This window comes from Heterodontus francisci, chromosome 27 (genome assembly GCF_036365525.1).
Source record: "Heterodontus francisci isolate sHetFra1 chromosome 27, sHetFra1.hap1, whole genome shotgun sequence".
NCBI classification, from domain to species: Eukaryota; Metazoa; Chordata; class Chondrichthyes; order Heterodontiformes; family Heterodontidae; genus Heterodontus; species Heterodontus francisci.
The window spans coordinates 55,960,802-55,982,748 of NC_090397.1; the positions used below are offsets into that span (position 1 = coordinate 55,960,802).

Here is a 21,947-nt window from a genome sequence, read left to right on the forward strand (position 1 = left end):
TTCATCTATTCTAAACCATGCTATACCTCAACTGGGAGCGCCTGGTACTGAAATGGATAGTCCTTCTCTCCCCAACACTAACATTCCTCATCCGAAGGAGCTCAAAAATTCAAGCAAAAAATAATTAGCAAAAAGTTGTTCTGACTGTAGACTTTCTTGCAGAACTCGGATCAGTGATGACAATTGAGAGAAGCTGGAGTTCATGAATCTGAAACAATGTCACATAAAGGTATTCAAACTACTTCATTTTAAAAAGAAATAGGAAAAGTGCAATGGTTCACATTTATTTCTCAATGAATTGATTTTTTTCTGTACTTAACACAGGCAGTGCTGGGAATACAGGTCAGGTTGATCAGTATCTGAAAGAGAAAGTAGCTTCATGTTTCGAGTGCGACTCTTCATTTCAGATTTCCAGTATTTGCAACCTTTCTTCTGACTTTTGCCAGCGCCAATTCAGAAATCGCGCAATTTTCCGTCCATTGATTTTACAATTATTTGGGCGGTCAATTGATGACATGCTGTCCTCCATGACGGAATTTCCAATATGCTCTCCCGTTGTGCGAAGCTTTGCACCGAGAGCGCTGTCCATAGTTCTGCACAGGAACGATGCTCAGCGGGTGACTGCGCAGTGTGGTGTCTGGTCGGTGCTGAGTTAACCAATCTTAGCTGGAGTAATGACAGGGACAGTACAATTGGCCTCAGTGTCATTAGGCTAAGGACTTATAATCCTGACTACTGTCCAGCTATGTTTGCTGAAAAGTCTCTGTGAATAGTGGGTGCGAGCAGGATTGGGATCTCCTCATACTCAATGGGCTGCTGGATATTCACTGACCTCAGACATGAAGACTGTCTGATGACTACTTGGGTGTAAAGAAATATTATTTACTCTTATTTAGATTACCCTGCTTCCTTATTTGCAGGTGTGGGCTGCGTGAATCAACTGGGAGGGGCCTTTGTGAATGGACGCCCCTTGCCCACCTGCAAGCGAAAGAGGATCATAGAGATGGCAGCAGGTGGCATCAGGGCATGTGACATCTCCAGGATTTTACAGGTCAACAAGATTTAAATATTGCCTGAGTTCTTTAGGTTTATCAAAATACACAACAGAAGGGCCTGTTCTTTCACTTCTGGCCCCAGGTATGAATCCAGGCGAGAATAATGGGATAGGAACATATGCCTTCCTTGTCTGCTGCATGTAAAGGTGAAATTAACTGGATTAATCTCAGCTGAATTCAGTAGGACCAAGTCTAGCTCAAAAAAAAACTGCCCACAATTCAAGACCAATTGGTAATCTTACTCAGTGAGGAATGCAGATAATGCTACATTTGAAGAACTACAAATGACTGCCTTAAAATATGGATAAGCCAGAGCTTTCTTTTACTGAACATTGGCAAGATCAAAGCCATCCCACTTGGTTCCTGCAAAGAACTCTATAGCTTTCCCCTGGCTTCATCCCTGCTTTTTACTTAAGCTGAACCAGAAGATGCAACACTGAACTGAGCTTCAAACTTTACATCCTGTCATTTACTAAGACTACTTACATCCATCTCCACAACATTATGCACTTCCCCCTGCTTTACCTCTTTCCCACCACTAAAAACCTTATTCATGCTTTCAATTTCTCTCATACTTGACCTATCCTGGCCCATCCCACCAGCTTGTTGAACATCAGCCAACACAAACTCCAACTTGTCCAAAACTCTGTGGCCACTCCCTATCATGTACTAAATCCCACTCACCCCTCACTCCCCTGCTCACTTCTCATACCCACCACATTAAATGTGAAATCCTCAGCTTAGTTTCCAATTCCCTCCATCATCTCCCCCACCCTTCCTCCACATCATCCTCCAGTCCTATGTCCCAGCTTGTAATCTTTAACCCTTGCTGCTCTGGCCTCCTGAATCTCCCTTCCCTCCCTCTGCTGTGCCATCAGTGGCAGTGTCTTCAGCTGCCTCAGCCCTCTTCTTTGGTACTCCCTTCATAAACCTTTGATATAATCTTTCCTAACTTTTAAAAGCCTCATCAAAACCCGTCTCTTTGACTATAATTTCAGCCAGCTCTCCTAACTCTTCAACTACCAACTTGGCACTGGTTTTGCCTCCAAGAGAAGTCATGGGTCATTTAGTACTTTAGAGGTGCTATATAAATTCAGGTTGCTGTCTTTGCCATCATCATTGTCTCTTGAGCAGTGATTACTGCACCTCATTGCACCTTACTGCACATTACAACATCTTACAGAACCTTATGGCACCTCAGTGCACCTAACTGCACCATACAGTACCTTACTGCTTCTTTGCTGCACTGCAGGTCTCCAATGGCTGTGTGAGTAAGATTCTGGGCCGATTCTACCAGACAGGCTCTGTTGGTCCAAAAGCTATTGGTGGGAGTAAGCCACGGCTGTCAACCCCAGAGGTGGTGGCTAAGATCGCTCAGTTTAAATGGAACAACCCATCGATGTTTGCCTGGGAAATCCGTGGGAAGCTACTGTCAGAGGGAATCTGCACCAGGGACAAAATTCCCAGTGTGAGTTTGTGGTTTAATTCTTTTTTATATATCTGTGAACACCAACTTCCGATAAGGACCACTGACTGGTCGATGGCTAAGACAGCAGCATCTTTTTACATTCAAATAGGTTAAAATCATAGAATCTTACAGCATATATATAGCACTACTGAAAGAAATGTAGCCCATACTGATAGGATGAAAGTCTCTTGTGTCTGTCAGTTGTAGGGCCCTATGTAACAGGGCAGTTTCACCCAGTTCGCAGAAGGCTTGGGCTTACAGGATAAGAATGCTTCTAATTTGGTACTATCGTTACAAAAGCAAGCTCACTCAGCTTGTGTAAATTTAGCTGTCACTGGTGCAGTGAAAGGCGATATCTGGGGTTGGGTTGAGGCACACTGTTGGGCCAGAGTAGAATGAATCTTACTGAGACCATTCTGGCTCTATATGACTGTAGTGCACTCGATGCTGACCCTAGGTGAAGTTAAAATGCTAGCATCCTGCACCAGTTTTTCTTTTAGCTGTACAGGTATTTGTGTCAGTCCTAACTGCACCAATGTAAGATTTTCTTACTTTTATCTTTGAAGGAAAAGTTTCATTAGGAACATCTGTACAGGAGCAAGCCTTTCATTCCCTTGAGCCTGTTCTGCCTTCTTATTAGACCATGGCTGATCTGTACTTCAACACCACTTACCCATTCATGTTCTATATCTCTTGATATATTTGTCTTAAGGGCCTGCTCGGGTCTGCAAAAGAAAACCCGACCTGAGCCCAACAGAGCCACATCCGACCTGAGCCCAACCCGGCCCGAGTCCTTCCATTTTTCCCTGCGCCCGACCTGACCCGACCCAACCCGACCTGACCATCAGTTAACTTACCTTCTGTTTTTCACTTTGTTGCTGATCTGCACAAGCTTAAAATAACTGTAACACAACCATCTTTCCAGTCAAAAAATTACATTAACAATGGAGCCACTTACCTGTGATAGAGCACGTCCGACCCAACCTGACCCGAGCCTGAATGCCAGACCCAGAAGTGCAGCCCGACCCGACCCGAACCTGACACATGTCATCGGGTCCCGTCGGGATGGATCGGGTAGCAGGCCTTTAATTTGTCTCACAAAAGTCTACGGATTTCAGTCTTGAAATTTCCAATGGACCCAATATCCACAGCCTCTGTGTAGGACAGAATTTCAGATTTACCCTTTGTATGAAAAAGTGCTTCCTAATTTCACTCTTAATTGACCTAGATTTCATTGTAATTATCTGCCGTCAGAGGAAATAGTTTCTCTATATCTACCCTATCGCATCCCTTTATTATTCTAAAGACCTCAATTAGATCACCCCTCAACCTTCTAAACTTCAGGGAATACACGGCCAAGTTTATGTAACCATAATTCAATTCTTTTAGTCCCAATATCATTCTGGTGAATCTGTGCGGCACAACCTCCATGGCCAAAATATCTTTCCTGAGGTGTGTTATCCAGAACTGAATGCAATACTCCAGATGGCGTCTGACCAAAGCTCTGAATGTGCCTCTGTGAAGCACCTTGGAACTTTTTTCTACGTTAAAGGTGCTATATAAATGCAAGTCACTGTTGTTATTGCATCAGCATACTTTGAAATAAATATCATCAAATTAATACATTTATACTGTTTTACATTGAAAGAACCAAGAGTTATGACTGACAATAGGCTCTACAAAGAATACACAAATGTACAAGTACCAACGGTGCAAACAATTGTCAATGTTCTTTGCATCTTTTCTAGGTTTCATCTATTAATCGAGTCCTGCGGAACCTGCACTCTGACCTGCAAATCTCTACATCTGAGAACACAACAAGAGACCAATGGACAGGAGGTGAGGCTGCTTCTTATGTGAAAACAATTGTAAGGTAGAAGAATAAACTGTAATCAAAGCCAAACAGCTTGATCGAAGGACAAGATTGTAAAACCATAAATTACAGCCTGCATAAAGCCTGCCTACGAGCTCATCAAGGTAAACTTATATTTTAAGAAGCTGAGGTTATGAGAATATAGGAACAAGATTAGACCATTCAGTCCTTTAAGCTTGTCTGTTTTTTTAAACGCATGTAGAGGAGTTGTTCAGCTTGTTGCCATCGCCCTGCTGCCTAAGTTTGAAGTCTGTGTCTCTCTACTCCTTATTGAAACAATGATGTGTCCAACTCTTTTTCCTACCTAACCATCATGCAAATAACATCAGCACACAGACTGCAATGGTTCAAGGAGAAGGCCCACCACCACCTACTAAAGGCACCTAGGGATGGCTAATTAAATAGAACCTTTCCAGAATTGCCCACTTCCAAGAACAAGCACACTTTTTAAAATCACTATATGGCTGGTAGTCTATTCTGCATGTTGGCAGCTTTAATTGTGAACACAGGGACATAGGCCACAGGAGAGGTACCAGAGGACTGGAGGACAGTGGATGTGGTACCATTATTCAAGAAGGGTAGCAGGGATAAACCAGGTAATTACAGGCCGGTGAGTCTAACATCAGTAGTAGGGAAATTATTGGAAAAAGTTCCGAGGGACAGGATTAATCTCCACTAGGAGAGACGGATTAATCTGGGATAGGCAGCATGGCTTTGTCAGGGGAACATTGTGTTATCTAAATTGATTGAATTTTTCAAGTTGGTGACTAGATGTGTAGATGAGGGCAAAGCAGTTGATGTTGTCTACATGGACTTCAGTAAGGCTTTTGATAAGGTCCCTCATGGGAGATTGGTTAAGAAGGTAAGAGCCCATGGGATCCAGGGCAATTTGGCAAATTGGATCCAAAATTGGCTTAGTGGCAGGAGGCAGAGGGTGATGGTTGAGGGTTGTTTTTGCGAGTGGAAGCCTGTGACCAGTGGTGTACCGCAGGGATTGGTGCTGGGACCCTTGCTGTTTGTAGTGTACATTAATGATTTAGATGTTAATATAGGAGGTATGATCAGTAAGTTCGCAGATGACATGAAAATTGGTCGTGTTGTAAATAGTGAGGAGGAAAGCCTTAGATTACAGGACGATATAGATGGGCTGGTAAGATGGGCGGAGCAGTGGCAAATGGAATTTAATCCTGAGAAATGTGAGGTGATGCATTTTGGGAGGACACACAAGGCAAGGGAATATACAATGGATGGTATGACCCGAGGAAGTAGAGGATCCTTCATGTACTTGTCCATAGATCACTGAAGGCAGCAGCACATAAGGTGGTTAGGAAGGCATATGGGATACTTGCCTTTATAAGTCGAGGCATAGAATATAAGAGCAGGGAGGTTATGATGGAGCTGTATAAAATGCTGGTTGGGCCACAGCTGGATTGCTGTGTACAGTTCTGGGCACCACACTATAGGAAGGATGTGATTGCACTGGAGAGGGTGCAGAGGCGATTCACCAGGATGTTGCCTGGGCTGGAGCATTTCAGCTATGAAGAGAGACTGATAAGGCTTGGGTTGTTTTCCTTAGAGCAGAGAAGGTTGAGGGGGGGTCATTATTGAGGTATACAAAATTATGAGGGGCATTGATAGGTTAGGTAGGAAGAAATGTTTTCCCTTAGCGGAGGGGTCAATAACCAGGGGGCATAGATTTACAGTAAGGGGCAGGAGGTTTAGAGGGGATTTGAGGAAAAATGTTTTCACAGAGGGTGGTTGGAATCTGGAACGTACTGCCTGAACATGTTGTAGAGACAGGAACCCTCACAACATTTAAGAAGTATTTAGAAAACCACTTGAAACTCCATAACGTACAAGGCTACGGGCCAAGTGCTGGAAAATGGGATTAGAATAGTTAGGTACTTGATGGCCGGCACAGACACGATGGGCCGAAGGGCCTGTTTCTGTGCTGTATAACTATGAGGAGGAGGCCATTGAGCCCCTTGAGCCTGTTCTGCCATTCAATTAGATCATGGCTGATCTGCATCTCAACTTCATTTACCAGCCTTTGCTCCATATCCCTTGATATCCTTACCTAACAAAAATCTATCAATCTCAGTCTTGAAAGCTCCAATTATCCCAGAATCTCCAGCCTTTTGGGGGAAAGACTTCCAGATTTCTATTACCCTTTGTGTGAAACAGTGTTTCCTGATCTGCCTTCTAAATTTAAGATTATGCCTCCTCGTTCTCGATTCCCACATCAAAGGAAATAGTTTCCTTGTATCTACCCTATCACATTGTATCTACCCTATTGTTTATTCCACACAAGCCTCCTCCCACCCCTATTCACTTAACCCTATCACCAAGTCTTTCTATTCCTTTCTTCCTCATGTGTTTATCTAGCTTCCCCTTAAATGCATTTATATAGTTCACCTCAACTACTCCTTGTGTTGGCATGTTTCACATCCTCACCACTCTTCAGGTGAATAAGGGTTTCCTGAATTCCCTATTGGATTTACTTGTGAATATCTTATATTTATGAGCCCTAGATTCGGTGTTCCCGACAAGTGGAAACATCTTCTCAATGTCTACCCTATCAAACCCTTTCATAATGTTTCAAACTGAGGGAAGATTGCAGAAGAGATTCACAAGAATGGTTCCAGGGATGAGGAACTTCAATTGTGAAGGTAGATTTGAGAAGTTGGACTGTTTTCCTTGGAGATGAGAAGGCTAGAGGTGATTTGATAGAGGTATTCAAAATCATGAAGGGATTGGACAGAGTAGATAGAGATAAACTGTTTCCCACTCATGAAAGAGACGGCACAGATTTGAAGTATTTGGTAAGAGAAGCAAAGGTGACATGAGGAAACATTTTTTCACGCAGTGAGTGGTTAAGGTCTGAAATGCATTGCCTGAGACCGTGATGGAGGCAGGTTCAATTGAAACTTCAAAAGGGAATTAGACTGTTATATGAAAAGGAAAAATGTGGAGGGTTACGCAGAGAAGGTGGGGGAATGGAACTGAGTGAATTGCTCTTTGAGAGCCAGTGCAGATAGGATGGGCCGAATGGCCTCCTTCTGCACTAACAATTCTGTGATTCCACCTCTTAAATTAACCATCCCATTCCATCTAGAGGAGACACATTTGGAATATATGTTTGTTGATGTACCTTACACACTCTTAAATCCACAACATGCAACTGTTTGGATCAAGGGCATGTCACATGTAATTGCATTGACCGCGACTGGAAGACAGAGCACTGCACTGCAGGAAACGTCAGATTCTTTTAGAATCTGGAATGCACTGCCTGAGAGTGCGGTGGAGGCAGGTTCAATTGACGCATTCAAAAGGGAATTGGATTATCTGAAAAGGAAGAATGTGCAGGGTTACGGGGAGAAGGCGGGGAATGGCATTAGGTGAATTGCTCATTCAGAGAGCTGGTGCAGATGCGATGGGCCGAATGGTCTCCTTCTGTGCTGTAACAATTCTGTGATTCTGTGAAGGTGGAGCCTCGCTTTAACATCTCATCAGCAAGTCGGCACTTCTGACAGTGCAGCACTCCTTCAGTACTCCTTGAAATGCCAGCCTTGATTATGTGCTCAAATCTCTGGGGTGGGACTTGAACCTATCACCTTCTGACTCATCATAAAGATAGTTGGTGTGACGATTGAGAAAATTTATGCTTCTGTAGTTGGATGTAGTTTTTCTGAGTTAGAATTAAGGAACATTGTTGAGATAGTGCAGAAAGAGCTTTATTCTGAATCGAACCTGTGCCGTATCATCCCTGTGATGGCCTGATACTAAATGCAGAAGTGTTCTATTCCAAACACTGATCTTCCACTTACTCTTCTTGTGTCCTTCTTTCAGATTTTGGAGAGCAGGAAACAAGTGAAACTCTGAACAGCTTGGCGTCTGACTTTGTCGAGGATGTTCAGCCAAACTGTCAGCAAAGGAACCGAACAGTTTTCACACAAGAGCAGGCCGAGGAGTTAGAGAAAGGTATAGGCAGATAGCAAATAGGACTGGTCAAAGTCCCACAGATTGTAAAGGAAAGACCATTTATATGGTGTTTTTCACATCCTCAAGACATCCCAAAGTGCGTTACAGCTAATGAAGTACTGCTGTTATGTTTACAAATGCAGCACTCAATTTATGCACTGTGGGAGCCCACAAACAGCAATGAAATAAATGAGCAAATAATTTGATTTTGGTGGTGTTGGTTGAAGGAAAGCTAGGACATCAGGGGAACCCTACTGCTCTTCATCCAATAGTTCCATGGGATCTTTTATGTCCACCTGAGAGGGGAGATGGGGCCTCTGTTTAATGTCTCAGCCAAAAGACAGCACCTTCTGTTATGTTCCAGAAAGCCAGTTGGTGAAGGATAGAACTGGAGCCAATTTTTACTCAGTTTAACATTTATTTACAGAGTGAAACATTTCAAACATACACCTCCTAACTCAACTACACCCCAGTTTCAGTGAGTGTCACTTTATATCTGCACAAGTAAAACCCTAATTAATGCCCTCTACCTGCAAATAACTACACACAATGGATATACAATTAACACCTTCGACAGTCCAGCACTGATTATTTGCTCGAGTCTCTGGAATGGGTCTTGGAGCCACAACCTTTTACTTAAGAGCTGAGAATGTTACTACTTTGGCAGAAGCTTAGTTGAATTCAGTGGGATTGCTGCAGAACTTATGTTGAGGTTCCTGTAGGGAGGAGGGAGAAGACTGGAGTATATTTAGTCTCCATGATTCTAGGTAGGAGGTATATGATAAAATTAAGACCAGTGATACAGGAGATAACTAGGAGAAAAACCAATAACAGAGAGGTAAAAAGGGAAATTGGAAGGGTCAAGAGACTTTGAAAATAGACTAGCAGTCAACAAAGAAGGTAATAGGAAATAATTTTATAAGCAAATTGAAAACAAAAGGATGGCACAAAAATGGTGGCACCAGTAAGGGACAAAGAGGCAAATCTTATGGATATAAAAGAAATCAAATTTGTTTCCATATTTATAGAGTGTGCGAGAGGAAGGGCAACTCTGGTACCAGAGGAGGAATAATTAATAGATATAAATAGTAAAAATGAAATAACGTTGAAAAGTTAAATAGGACTTAAAGTCGACAGCCCCAATTTTCACCCCCTATGTCTGATGGTAATGGGTGGGGTGTGACTTCAAAATTATAACATCAAGCTACACATCACATTCATGTTCTCTGTGCGGCTGCCCCAATCTTAAATGATGTGATTTGGACAGCTGGTGAGGCTCCTGTCTCCGGAATAATGAGGCTCCTATCTCAGGGTTAGTGAGGCTCCTCTCTCCGGGCTAGTGCGGCTCCTCTCTCTGGGTTAGTGAGGCTCCTCTCTCCAGGTTAGTGAGGCTCCTCTCTCCGGGTTAGTGAGGCTTCCCTCTCCGGCTTAGTGAGGCTCCTGTCTCCGGCTTAGTGAGGCTCCTCTCTCCAGCTTAGTGAGGCTCCTCTCTCCGGGTTCGTGAGGCTCCTCTCTCCAGGTTCGTGAGGCTCCTCTCTCCGGGTTAGTGAGCCTCTTCTCTCCAGATTAGTGAGGCTCCTCTCTCTGGGTTAGTGAGACACCTCTCTCTGGGTTAGTGAGACACCTCTCTCTGGGTTAGTGAGGCTCCTCTCTCCGGGTTAGTGAGGCTCCTCTCTCCGGGTTAGTGAGGCTCCTCTCTCCGGGTTAGTGAGGCTCCTCTCTCCGGGTTAGTGAGGCTCCTCTCTCCGGGTTAGTGAGGCTCCTCTCTCCGGGTTAGTGAGGCTCCTCTCTCCGGGTTAGTGAGGCTCCTCTCTCCGGGTTAGTGAGGCTCCTCTCTCCGGGTTAGTGAGGCTCCTCTCTCTAGGTTATTGAGGCTCCTCTCTCCAGGTTAGTGAGGCTCCTCTCTCCAGGTTAGTGAGGCTCCTCTCTCCGGGTTAGTGAGGCTCCTCTCTCCGGGTTAGTGAGGCTCCTCTCTCCAAGTTAGTCAGGGTCCTCTCTCTGGGTTAGTTAGGCTCCTCTCTCCAGGTTAGTGAGGCTCCTCTCTCCGGGTTAGTGAGGCTCCTCTCTCCGGGTTAGTGAGGCTCCTCTCTCCAGCTTAGTGAGGCTCCTCTCTCCAGCTTAGTGAGGCTCCTCTCTCTGGGTTAGTGAGGCTCCTCTCTCTGGGTTAGTGAGGCTCCTCTCTCTGGGTTAGTGAGGCTCCTCTCTCTGGGTTAGTGATGCTCCTCTCTCTGGGTTAGTGATGCTCCTCTCTCCGGGTTAGTGAGGCTCCTCTCTCCGGGTTAGTGAGGCTCCTCTCTCCTGGTTAGTGAGGCTCCTCTCTCCTGGTTAGTGAGGCTCCTCTCTCCTGGTTAGTGAGGCTCCTCTCTCTGGGTTAGTGAGGCTCCTCTCTTTGGGTTAGTGAGGCTCCTCTCTCCAAGTTAGTCAGGCTCCTCTCTCTGGGTTAGTGAGGCTCCTCTCTCTGGGTTAGTGAGGCTCCTCTCCAAGTTAGTGAGGCTCCTCTCTCCAAGTTAGTGAGGCTCCTCTCTCCAGGTTAGTGAGGCTCCTCTCTCCAGCTTAGTGAGGCTCCTCTCTCTAGGTTAGTGAGGCTCCTCTCTCCTGGTTAGTGAGGCTCCTCTCTCTGGGTTAGTGAGGCTCCTCTCTTTGGGTTAGTGAGGCTCCTCTCTCTGGGTTAGTGAGGCTCCTCTCTCTGGGTTAGTGAGGCTCCTCTCTCTGGGTTAGTGAGGCTCCTCTCTCTGGGTTAGTGAGGCTCCTCTCTCTGGGTTAGTGAGGCTCCTCTCTCCAAGTTAGTCAGGGTCCTCTCTCTGGGTTAGTTAGGCTCCTCTCTCCAGGTTAGTGAGGCTCCTCTCTCTGGGTTAGTGAGGCTCCTCTCTCCGGGTTAGTGAGGCTCCTCTCTCCAGCTTATTGAGGCTCCTCTCTCCAGCTTAGTGAGGCTCCTCTCTCTGGGTTAGTGAGGCTCCTCTCTCTGGGTTAGTGAGGCTCCTCTCTCTGGGTTAGTGAGGCTCCTCTCTCTGGGTTAGTGAGGCTCCTCTCTCTGGGTTAGTGAGGCTCCTCTCTCTGGGTTAGTGAGGCTCCTCTCTTTGGGTTAGTGAGGCTCCTCTCTCCGGGTTAGTGAGGCTCCTCTCTCCGGGTTAGTGAGGCTCCTCTCTCCGGGTTAGTGAGGCTCCTCTCTCCAGCTTAGTGAGGCTCCTCTCTCCAGATTAGTGAGGCTCCTCTCTCCGGGTTCGTGAGGCTCCTCTCTCCCGGTTCGTGAGGCTCCTCTCTCCGGGTTAGTGAGGCTCCTCTCTCCGGGTTAGTGAGGCTCCTCTCTCCAAGTTAGTCAGGCTCCTCTCTCTGGGTTAGTGAGGCTCCTCTCTCCGGGTTAGTGAGGCTCCTCTCTCCGGGTTAGTGAGGCTCCTCTCTCCAAGTTAGTCAGGCTCCTCTCTCTGGGTTAGTGAGGCTCCTCTCTCCGGGTTAGTGAGGCTCCTCTCTCCCGGTTCGTGAGGCTCCTCTCTCCCGGTTCGTGAGGCTCCTCTCTCTGGGTTAGTGAGACTCCTCTCTCTGGGTTAGTGAGACTCCTCTCTCTGGGTTAGTGAGACTCCTCTCTCTGGGTTAGTGAGACTCCTCTCTCTGTGTTAATGAGGCTCCTCTCTCCGGGTTAGTGAGGCTCCTCTCTCCGGGTTAGTGAGGCTCCTCTCTCCGGGTTAGTGAGGCTCCTCTCTCCGGGTTAGTGAGGCTCCTCTCTCTGGGTTAGTGAGACTCCTCTCTCTGTGTTAATGAGGCTCCTCTCTCCGGGTTAGTGAGGCTCCTCTCTCCGGGTTAGTGAGGCTCCTCTCTCCGGGTTAGTGAGGCTCCTCTCTCTGGGTTAGTGAGGCTCGTCTCTCTGGGTTAGTGAGACTCCTCCCTCCGGGTTAGTGAGGCTCCTCTCTCCGGGTTAGTGAGGCTCCTCTCTCCGGGTTAGTGAGGCTCCTCTCTCCGGGTTAGTGAGGCTCCTCTCTCCGGGTTAGTGAGGCTCCTCTCTCCGGGTTAGTGAGGCTCCTCTCTCTGGGTTAGTGAGGCTCGTCTCTCTGGGTTAGTGAGGCTCCTCTCTCCGGGTTAGTGAGGCTCCTCTCTCTGGGTTAGTGAGGCTCCTCTCTCTGGGTTAGTGAGGCTCCTCTCTCTGGGTTAGTGAGGCTCGTCTCTCTGGGTTAGTGAGACTCCTCCCTCCGGGTTAGTGAGGCTCCTCTCTCCGGGTTAGTGAGGCTCCTCTCTCCGGGTTAGTGAGGCTCCTCTCTCCGGGTTAGTGAGGCTCCTCTCTCCGGGTTAGTGAGGCTCCTCTCTCTGGGTTAGTGAGGCTCGTCTCTCTGGGTTAGTGAGGCTCGTCTCTCTGGGTTAGTGAGACTCCTCCCTCCGGGTTAGTGAGGCTCCTCTCTCCGGGTTAGTGAGGCCCCTCTCTGGGTTAGTGAGGCTCCTCTCTGGGTTAGTGAGGCTCCTCTCTCTGGGTTAGTGAGGCTCCTCTCTCTGGGTTAGTGAGGCTCCTCTCTCCGGGTTAGTGAGGCTCCTCTCTCCGGGTTCGTGAGGCTCCTCTCTCCGGGTTAGTGAGGCTCCTCTCTCTGGGTTAGTGAGGCTCCTCTCTCTGGGTTAGTGAGGCTTCTCTCTCCAGGTTCGTGAGGCTTCTCTCTCCAGGTTCGTGAGGCTCCTCTCTCCGGGTTTGTGAGCCTCTTCTCTCCAGATTAGTGAGGCTCCTCTCTCCGGGTTAGTGAGGCTCCTCTCTCCGGGTTAGTGAGGCTCCTCTCTCCGGGTTAGTGAGGCTCCTCTCTCCGGGCTAGTGAGGCTCCTCTCTCTGGGTTAGTGAGGCTCTTCTCACCGGGTTAGTGGGGCTCCTCTCTCTGGGTTAGTGGGGCTCCTCTCTCTGGGTTAGTGGGGCTCCTCTCTCTGGGTTAGTGAGGCTCCTCTCTCTGGGTTAGTGAGGCTCCTCTCTCTGGGTTAGTGAGGCTCCTCTCTCTGGGTTAGTGAGGATCCTCTCACAAAGTTAGTGAGGCTCCTCTCTCCGGGTTAGTGAGGCTCCTCTCTCCGGGTTAGTGAGGCTCCTCTCTCCGGGTTAGTGAGGCTCCTCTCTCCGGGTTAGTGAGGCTCCTCTCTCCAGCTTAGTGAGGCTCCTCTCTCCGGGTTCGTGAGGCTCCTCTCTCCGGGTTCGTGAGGCTCCTCTCTCCGGGTTCGTGAGGCTCCTCTCTCCGGGTTCGTGAGGCTCCTCTCTCCGGGTTCGTGAGGCTCCTCTCTCCAGGTTCGTGAGGCTCCTCTCTCCGGGTTAGTGAGCCTCTTTTCTCCTGATTAGTGAGACTCCTCTCTCTGGGTTAGTGAGGCTCGTCTCTCTGGGTTAGTGAGACTCCTCTCTCTGGGTTAATGAGGCTCCTCTCTCCGGGTTAGTGAGGCTCCTCTCTCTGGGTTAGTGAGGCTCCTCTCTCTGGGTTAGTGAGGCTCCTCTCTCTGGGTTAGTGAGGCTCCTCTCTCTGGGTTAATGAGGCTCCTCTCTCCGGGTTAGTGAGGCTCCTCTCTCTGGGTTAGTGAGGCTCCTCTCTCTGGGTTAGTGAGGCTCCTCTCTCTGGGTTAGTGAGGCTCCTCTCTCTGGGTTAGTGAGGCTCCTCTCTCTGGGTTAGTGAGGCTCCTCTCTCCGGGTTAGTGAGGCTCCTCTCTCCGGGTTAGTGAGGCTCCTCTCTCCGAGTTAGTGAGGCTCCTCTCTCCGGGTTAGTGAGGCTCCTCTCTCTGGGTTAGTGAGGCTCCTCTCTCTGGGTTAGTGAGGCTCCTCTCTCCGGGTTAGTGAGGCTCCAGGTTCGTCAGGCTCCTCTCTCCGGGTTAGTGAGCCTCTTCTCTCCAGATTAGTGAGGCTCCTCTCTCCAAGTTAGTCAGGCTCCTCTCTCCGGGTTAGTGAGGTTCCTCTCTCCAGGTTAGTGAGGCTCTTCTCTCTGGGTTAGTGAGGTTCCTCTCTCTGGGTTAGTGAGGCTCCTCTCTCTGGGTTAGTGAGGCTCCTCTCTCCAGCTTAGTGAGGCTCCTCTCTCCGGGTTAGTGAGGCTCCAGGTTCGTCAGGCTCCTCTCTCCGGGTTAGTGAGCCTCTTCTCTCCAGATTAGTGAGGCTCCTCTCTCCGGGTTAGTGAGACTCCTCTCTCTGGGTTAGTGAGGCTCCTCTCTCTGGGTTAGTGAGGCTCCTCTCTCTGGGTTAGTGAGGCTCCTCTCTCTGGGTTAGTGAGGCTCCTCTCTCCAGCTTAATGAGGTTCCTCTCTCCAGCTTAATGAGGCTCCTCTCTCCGGGTTCGTGAGGCTCCTCTCTCCGGGTTAGTGAGGCTCCTCTCTCCGGGTTAGTGAGGCTCCTCTCTCCAGCTTAGTGAGGCTCCTCTCTCCAGGTTAGTGAGGCTCCTCTCTCCGGGTTAGTGAGGCTCCTCTCTCCGGGTTAGTGAGGCTCCTCTCTCCGGGTTAGTGAGGCTCCTCTCTCCGGGTTAGTGAGGCTCCTCTCTCCGGGTTAGTGAGGCTCCTCTCTCCGGGTTCGTGAGGCTCCTCTCTCCGGGTTCGTGAGGCTCCACTCTCCGGGTTCGTGAGGCTCCTCTCTCCGGGTTCGTGAGGCTCCTCTCTCCGGGTTCGTGAGGCTCCTCTCTCCGGGTTAGTGAGGCTCCTCTCTCCAGCTTAGTGAGGCTCCTCTCTCCGGGTTAGTGAGGCTCCAGGTTCGTCAGGCTCCTCTCTCCGGGTTAGTGAGCCTCTTCTCTCCAGATTAGTGAGGCTCCTCTCTCCAAGTTAGTCAGGCTCCTCTCTCTGCGTTAGTGAGGTTCCTCTCTCCAGGTTAGTGAGGCTCTTCTCTCCGGGTTAGTGAGGCTCCTCTCTCTGGGTTAGTGAGGCTCCTCTCTCCAGCTTAGTGAGGCTCCTCTCTCCAGCTTAGTGAGGCTCCTCTCTCCGGGTTAGTGAGGCTCCAGGTTCGTCAGGCTCCTCTCTCCGGGTTAGTGAGCCTCTTCTCTCCAGATTAGTGAGGCTCCTCTCTCCGGGTTAGTGAGACTCCTCTCTCCGGGTTAGTGAGGCTCCTCTCTCCGGGTTAGTGAGGCTCCTCTCTCCGGGTTAGTGAGGCTCCTCTCTCCGGGTTAGTGAGGCTCCTCTCTCCGGGTTAGTGAGGCTCCTCTCTCCGGGTTAGTGAGGCTCCTCTCTCCGGGTTAGTGAGGCTCCTCTCTCCGGGTTAGTGAGGCTCCTCTCTCCAGGTCAGTGAGGCTCCTCTCTCCAGGTCAGTGAGGCTCCTCTCTCCGGGTTAGTGGGGCTCCTCTCTCCGGGTTAGTGGGGCTCCTCTCTCCGGGTTAGTGGGGCTCCTCTCTCCGGGTTAGTGGGGCTCCTCTCTCCGGGTTAGTGGGGCTCCTCTCTCCGGGTTAGTGAGGCTCCTCTCTCCGTGTTAGTGAGGCTCCTCTCTCCGGGTTAGTGAGCCTCTTCTCTCCATATTAGTGAGACTCCTCTCTCTGGGTTAGTGAGACTCCTCTCTCTGGGTTAATGAGGCTCCTCTCTCTAGGTTATTGAGGCTCCTCTCTCCAGGTTAGTGGGGCTCCTCTCTCCGGGTTAGTGAGGCTCCTCTCTCCGGGTTAGTGAGGCTCCTCTCTCCGGGTTAGTGAGGCTCCTCTTTCCGGGTTAGTGAGGCTCCTCTCTCCGGGTTAGTGAGGCTCTTCTCTCAGGGTTAGTGAGGTTCCTCTCTCCGGGTTAGTGAGGTTCCTCTCTCCGGGTTAGTGAGGCTCCTCTCTCCGGGTTAGTGAGGCTCCTCTCTCCGGGTTAGTGAGGCTCCTCTCTCCGGGTTAGTGAGGCTCCTCTCTCCGGGTTAGTGAGGCTCCTCTCTCCGGGTTAGTGAGGCTCCTCTCTCCGGGTTAGTGAGGCTCCTCTCTCCAAGTTAGTGAGGCTCCTCTCTCTGGGTTAGTGAGGCTCCTCTCTCTGGGTTAGTGAGGCTCCTCTCTCTGGGTTAGTGAGGCTCCTCTCTCCGGGTTAGTGAGGCTCCTCTCTCCGGGTTAGTGAGGCTCCTCTCTCCGGGTTAGTGAGGCTCCTCTCTCCGGGTTAGTGAGGCTCCTCTCTCCGGGTTAGTGAGGCTCCTCTCTCCGGGTTAGTGAGGCTCCTCTCTCCAAGTTAGTGAGGCTCCTCTCTCTGGGTTAGTGAGGCTCCTCTCTCTGGGTTAGTGAGGCTCCTCTCTCTGGGTTAGTGAGGCTCCTCTCTCCAAGTTAGTGAGGCTCCTCTCTCTGGGTTAGTGAGGCTCCTCTCTCTGGGTTAGTGAGGCTCCTCTCTCTGGGTTAGTGAGGCTCCTCTCTCCAAGTTAGTCAGGATCCTCTCTCCAAGTTAGTGAGACTCCTCTCTCCGGGTTAGTGAGACTCCTCTCTCTGGGTTAGTGAGACTCCTCTCTCTGGGTTAGTGAGACTCCTCTCTCCGGGTTAGTGAGGCTCCTCTCTCCGGGTTAGTGAGGCTCCTCTCTCCGGGTTAGTAAGGCTCCTCTCTCCGGGTTAGTGAGGCTCCTCTCTCCGGGTTAGTGAGGCTCCTCTCTCCGGGTTAGTGAGGCCCCTCTCTGGGTTAGTGAGGCCCCTCTCTCTGGGTTAGTGAGGCTCCTCTCTCTGGGTTAGTGAGGCTCTTCTCACTGGGTTAGTGAGGTTCCTCTCTCCGGGTTAGTGAGGCTCCTCTCTCCGGGTTAGTGAGGCTCCTCTCTCCGGGTTAGTGAGGCTCCTCTCTCCGGGTTAGTGAGGCTCCTCTCTCCGGGTTAGTGAGGCTCCTCTCTCCAGCTTAGTGAGGCTCCTCTCTCCGGGTTAGTGAGGCTCCTCTCTCCGGGTTAGTGAGGCTCCTCTCTCCGGGTTAGTGAGGCTCCTCTCTCCGGGTTCGTGAGGCTCCTCTCTCCGGGTTCGTGAGGCTCCTCTCTCCGGGTTCGTGAGGCTCCTCTCTCCGGGTTCGTGAGGCTCCTCTCTCCGGGTTCGTGAGGCTCCTCTCTCCGGGTTAGTGAGCCTCTTTTCTCCTGATTAATGAGACTCCTCTCTCTGGGTTAGTGAGGCTCATCTCTCTGGGTTAGTGAGGCTCCTCTCTCCGGGTTCGTGAGGCTCCTCTCTCCGGGTTCGTGAGGCTCCTCTCTCCGGGTTCGTGAGGCTCCTCTCTCCGGGTTAGTGAGGCTCCTCTCTCCGGGTTAGTGAGGCTCCTCTCTCCGGGTTAGTGAGGCTCCTTTCTCCAGCTTAGTGAGGCTCCTCTCTCCGGGTTAGTGAGGCTCCAGGTTCGTCAGGCTCCTCTCTCCGGGTTAGTGAGCCTCTTCTCTCCAGATTAGTGAGGCTCCTCTCTCCAAGTTAGTCAGGCTCCTCTCTCTGCGTTAGTGAGGTTCCTCTCTCCAGGTTAGTGAGGCTCTTCTCACTGGGTTAGTGAGGCTCCTCTCTCTGGGTTAGTGAGGCTCCTCTCTCTGGGTTAGTGAGGCTCCTCTCTCCAGCTTAGTGAGGCTCCTCTCTCCGGGTTAGTGAGGCTCCAGGTTCGTCAGGCTCCTCTCTCCGGGTTAGTGAGCCTCTTATCTCCAGATTAGTGAGGCTCCTCTCTCCGGGTTAGTGAGACTCCTCTCTCTGGGTTAGTGAGGCTCCTCTCTCCGGGTTTGTGAGGCTCCTCTCTCCGGGTTCGTGAGGCTCCTCTCTCCGGGTTAGTGAGGCTCCTCTCTCCGGGTTAGTGAGGCTCCTCTCTCCGGGTTAGTGAGGCTCCTTTCTCCAGCTTAGTGAGGCTCCTCTCTCCGGGTTAGTGAGGCTCCAGGTTCGTCAGGCTCCTCTCTCCGGGTTAGTGAGCCTCTTCTCTCCAGATTAGTGAGGCTCCTCTCTCCAAGTTAGTCAGGCTCCTCTCTCTGCGTTAGTGAGGTTCCTCTCTCCAGGTTAGTGAGGCTCTTCTCACTGGGTTAGTGAGGCTCCTCTCTCTGGGTTAGTGAGGCTCCTCTCTCTGGGTTAGTGAGGCTCCTCTCTCCAGCTTAGTGAGGCTCCTCTCTCCGGGTTAGTGAGGCTCCAGGTTCGTCAGGCTCCTCTCTCCGGGTTAGTGAGCCTCTTCTCTCCAGATTAGTGAGGCTCCTCTCTCCGGATTAGTGAGACTCCTCTCTCTGGGTTAGTGAGGCTCCTCTCTCCGGGTTAGTGAGGCTCCTCTCTCCGGGTTAGTGAGGCTCCTCTCTCCGGGTTAGTGAGGCTCCTCTCTCCGGGTTAGTGAGGCTCCTCTCTCCGGGTTAGTGAGGCTCCTCTCTCCGGGTTAGTGAGGCTCCTCTCTCCAGGTCAGTGAGGCTCCTCTCCAGGTCAGTGAGGCTCTTCTCACCGGGTTAGTGGGGCTCCTCTCTCCGGGTTAGTGAGGCTCCTCTCTCCGTGTTAGTGAGGCTCCTCTCTCCGTGTTAGTGAGGCTCCTCTCTCCGGGTTAGTGAGCCTCTTCTCTCCATATTAGTGAGACTCCTCTCTCTGGGTTAGTGAGACTCCTCTCTCTGGGTTAATGAGGCTCTTCTCTCTGGGTTAGTGAGGCTCCTCTCTCCGGGTTAGTGAGGCTCTTCTCTCTGGGTTAGTGGGGCTCCTCTCTCCGGGTTAGTGAGGCTCCTCTCTCCGGGTTAGTGAGGCTCCTCTCTCCGGGTTAGTGAGGCTCCTCTCTCCGGGTTAGTGAGGCTCCTCTCTCCGGGTTAGTGAGGCTCTTCTCTCCGGGTTAGTGAGGCTCTTCTCTCTGGGTTAGTGAGGTTCCTCTCTCTGGGTTAGTGAGGTTGCTCTCTCCGGGTTAGTGAGGCTCCTCTCTCCGGGTTAGTGAGGCTCCTCTCTCCGGGTAAGTGAGGCTCCTCTCTCCGGGTTAGTGAGGCTCCTCTCTCCGGGTTAGTGAGGCTCCTCTCTCCAGCTTAGTGAGGCTCCTCTCTCCTGGTTAGTGAGGCTCCTCTCTCTGGGTTAGTGAGGCTCCTCTCTCTGGGTTAGTGAGGCTCCTCTCTCTGGGTTAGTGAGGCTCCTCTCTCCAAGTTAGTCAGGATCCTCTCTCAAAGTTAGTGAGGCTCCTCTCTCCGGGTTAGTGAGGCTCCTCTCTCCGGGTTAGTGAGGCTCCTCTCTCCAAGTTAGTCAGGCTCCTCTCTCTGGGTTCCTGAGGCTCCTCTCTCTGGGTTCCTGAGGCTCCTCTCTCTGGGTTAGTGAGGCTCCTCTCTCTGGGTTAGTGAGGCTCCTCTCTCTGGGTTAGTGAGGCTCCTCTCTCTGGGTTAGTGAGGCTCCTCTCTCTGGGTTAGTGAGGCTCCTCTCTCTGGGTTAGTGAGGCTCCTCTCTCCGGGTTAGTGAGGCTCCTCTCTCCGGGTTAGTGAGGCTCCTCTCTCTGGGTTAGTGAGGATCCTCTCACAAAGTTAGTGAGGCTCCTCTCTCCGGGTTAGTGAGGCTCCTCTCTCCGGGTTAGTGAGGCTCCTCTCTCCGGGTTAGTGAGGCTCCTCTCTCCGGGTTAGTGAGGCTCCTCTCTCCAGCTTAGTGAGGCTCCTCTCTCCGGGTTAGTGAGGCTCCTCTCTCCGGGTTAGTGAGGCTCCTCTCTCCGGGTTCGTGAGGCTCCTCTCTCCGGGTTCGTGAGGCTCCTCTCTCCGGGTTCGTGAGGCTCCTCTCTCCGGGTTCGTGAGGCTCCTCTCTCCGGGTTCGTGAGGCTCCTCTCTCCGGGTTCGTGAGGCTCCTCTCTCCAGGTTCGTGAGGCTCCTCTCTCCGGGTTAGTGAGCCTCTTTTCTCCTGATTAGTGAGACTCCTCTCTCTGGGTTAGTGAGGCTCCTCTCTCCGGGTTAGTGAGGCTCCTCTCTCTGGGTTAATGAGGCTCCTCTCTCCGGGTTAGTGAGGCTCCTCTCTCTGGGTTAGTGAGGCTCCTCTCTCTGGGTTAGTGAGGCTCCTCTCTCTGGGTTAGTGAGGCTCCTCTCTCTGGGTTAGTGAGGCTCCTCTCTCTGGGTTAATGAGGCTCCTCTCTCTGGGTTAGTGAGGCTCCTCTCTCTGGGTTAGTGAGGCTCCTCTCTCTGGGTTAGTGAGGCTCCTCTCTCTGGGTTAGTGAGGCTCCTCTCTCTGGGTTAGTGAGGATCCTCTCACAAAGTTAGTGAGGCTCCTCTCTCCGGGTTAGTGAGGCTCCTCTCTCCGGGTTAGTGAGGCTCCTCTCTCCGGGTTAGTGAGGCTCCTCTCTCCGGGTTAGTGAGGCTCCTCTCTCCAGCTTAGTGAGGCTCCTCTCTCCGGGTTCGTGAGGCTCCTCTCTCCGGGTTCGTGAGGCTCCTCTCTCCGGGTTCGTGAGGCTCCTCTCTCCGGGTTCGTGAGGCTCCTCTCTCCGGGTTCGTGAGGCTCCTCTCTCCAGGTTCGTGAGGCTCCTCTCTCCGGGTTAGTGAGCCTCTTTTCTCCTGATTAGTGAGACTCCTCTCTCTGGGTTAGTGAGGCTCGTCTCTCTGGGTTAGTGAGACTCCTCTCTCTGGGTTAATGAGGCTCCTCTCTCCGGGTTAGTGAGGCTCCTCTCTCTGGGTTAGTGAGGCTCCTCTCTCTGGGTTAGTGAGGCTCCTCTCTCTGGGTTAGTGAGGCTCCTCTCTCTGGGTTAGTGAGGCTCCTCTCTCTGGGTTAATGAGGCTCCTCTCTCCGGGTTAGTGAGGCTCCTCTCTCTGGGTTAGTGAGGCTCCTCTCTCTGGGTTAGTGAGGCTCCTCTCTCTGGGTTAGTGAGGCTCCTCTCTCCGGGTTAGTGAGGCTCCTCTCTCCGGGTTAGTGAGGCTCCTCTCTCCGGGTTAGTGAGGCTCCTCTCTCCGGGTTAGTGAGGCTCCTCTCTCTGGGTTAGTGAGGCTCCTCTCTCCGGGTTAGTGAGGCTCCAGGTTCGTCAGGCTCCTCTCTCCGGGTTAGTGAGCCTCTTCTCTCCAGATTAGTGAGGCTCCTCTCTCCAAGTTAGTCAGGCTCCTCTCTCCGGGTTAGTGAGGTTCCTCTCTCCAGGTTAGTGAGGCTCTTCTCTCTGGGTTAGTGAGGTTCCTCTCTCTGGGTTAGTGAGGCTCCTCTCTCTGGGTTAGTGAGGCTCCTCTCTCTGGGTTAGTGAGGCTCCTCTCTCCGGGTTAGTGAGGCTCCAGGTTCGTCAGGCTCCTCTCTCCGGGTTAGTGAGCCTCTTCTCTCCAGATTAGTGAGGCTCCTCTCTCCGGGTTAGTGAGACTCCTCTCTCTGGGTTAGTGAGGCTCCTCTCTCTGGGTTAGTGAGGCTCCTCTCTCTGGGTTAGTGAGGCTCCTCTCTCTGGGTTAGTGAGGCTCCTCTCTCCAGCTTAATGAGGCTCCTCTCTCCAGCTTAATGAGGCTCCTCTCTCCGGGTTCGTGAGGCTCCTCTCTCCGGGTTAGTGAGGCTCCTCTCTCCGGGTTAGTGAGGCTCCTCTCTCCAGCTTAGTGAGGCTCCTCTCTCCAGGTTAGTGAGGCTCCTCTCTCCGGGTTAGTGAGGCTCCTCTCTCCGGGTTAGTGAGGCTCCTCTCTCCGGGTTAGTGAGGCTCCTCTCTCCGGGTTAGTGAGGCTCCTCTCTCCGGGTTAGTGAGGCTCCTCTCTCCGGGTTCGTGAGGCTCCTCTCTCCGGGTTCGTGAGGCTCCTCTCTCCGGGTTCGTGAGGCTCCTCTCTCCGGGTTCGTGAGGCTCCTCTCTCCGGGTTCGTGAGG

The 21,947-nt window shown here is 51.3% G+C and overlaps 1 protein-coding gene across 1 annotated transcript in view; it reads left to right on the forward strand.

Moving 5' to 3' along the window:
* The first annotated feature begins 216 nt into the window (after positions 1–216).
* The window catches only part of LOC137385025 (paired box protein Pax-4-like), a 48,967-nt gene continuing 27,236 nt past the window's right edge, over positions 217–21,947 (forward strand). Inside the window, exons 1-5 of the mRNA XM_068059765.1 lie at positions 217–229; positions 921–1,051; positions 2,308–2,523; positions 4,272–4,362; positions 8,246–8,377. Coding sequence (XP_067915866.1) covers positions 217–229; positions 921–1,051; positions 2,308–2,523; positions 4,272–4,362; positions 8,246–8,377 — 583 coding nt within the window. The remainder of the gene's footprint in view (positions 230–920; positions 1,052–2,307; positions 2,524–4,271; positions 4,363–8,245; positions 8,378–21,947) is intronic.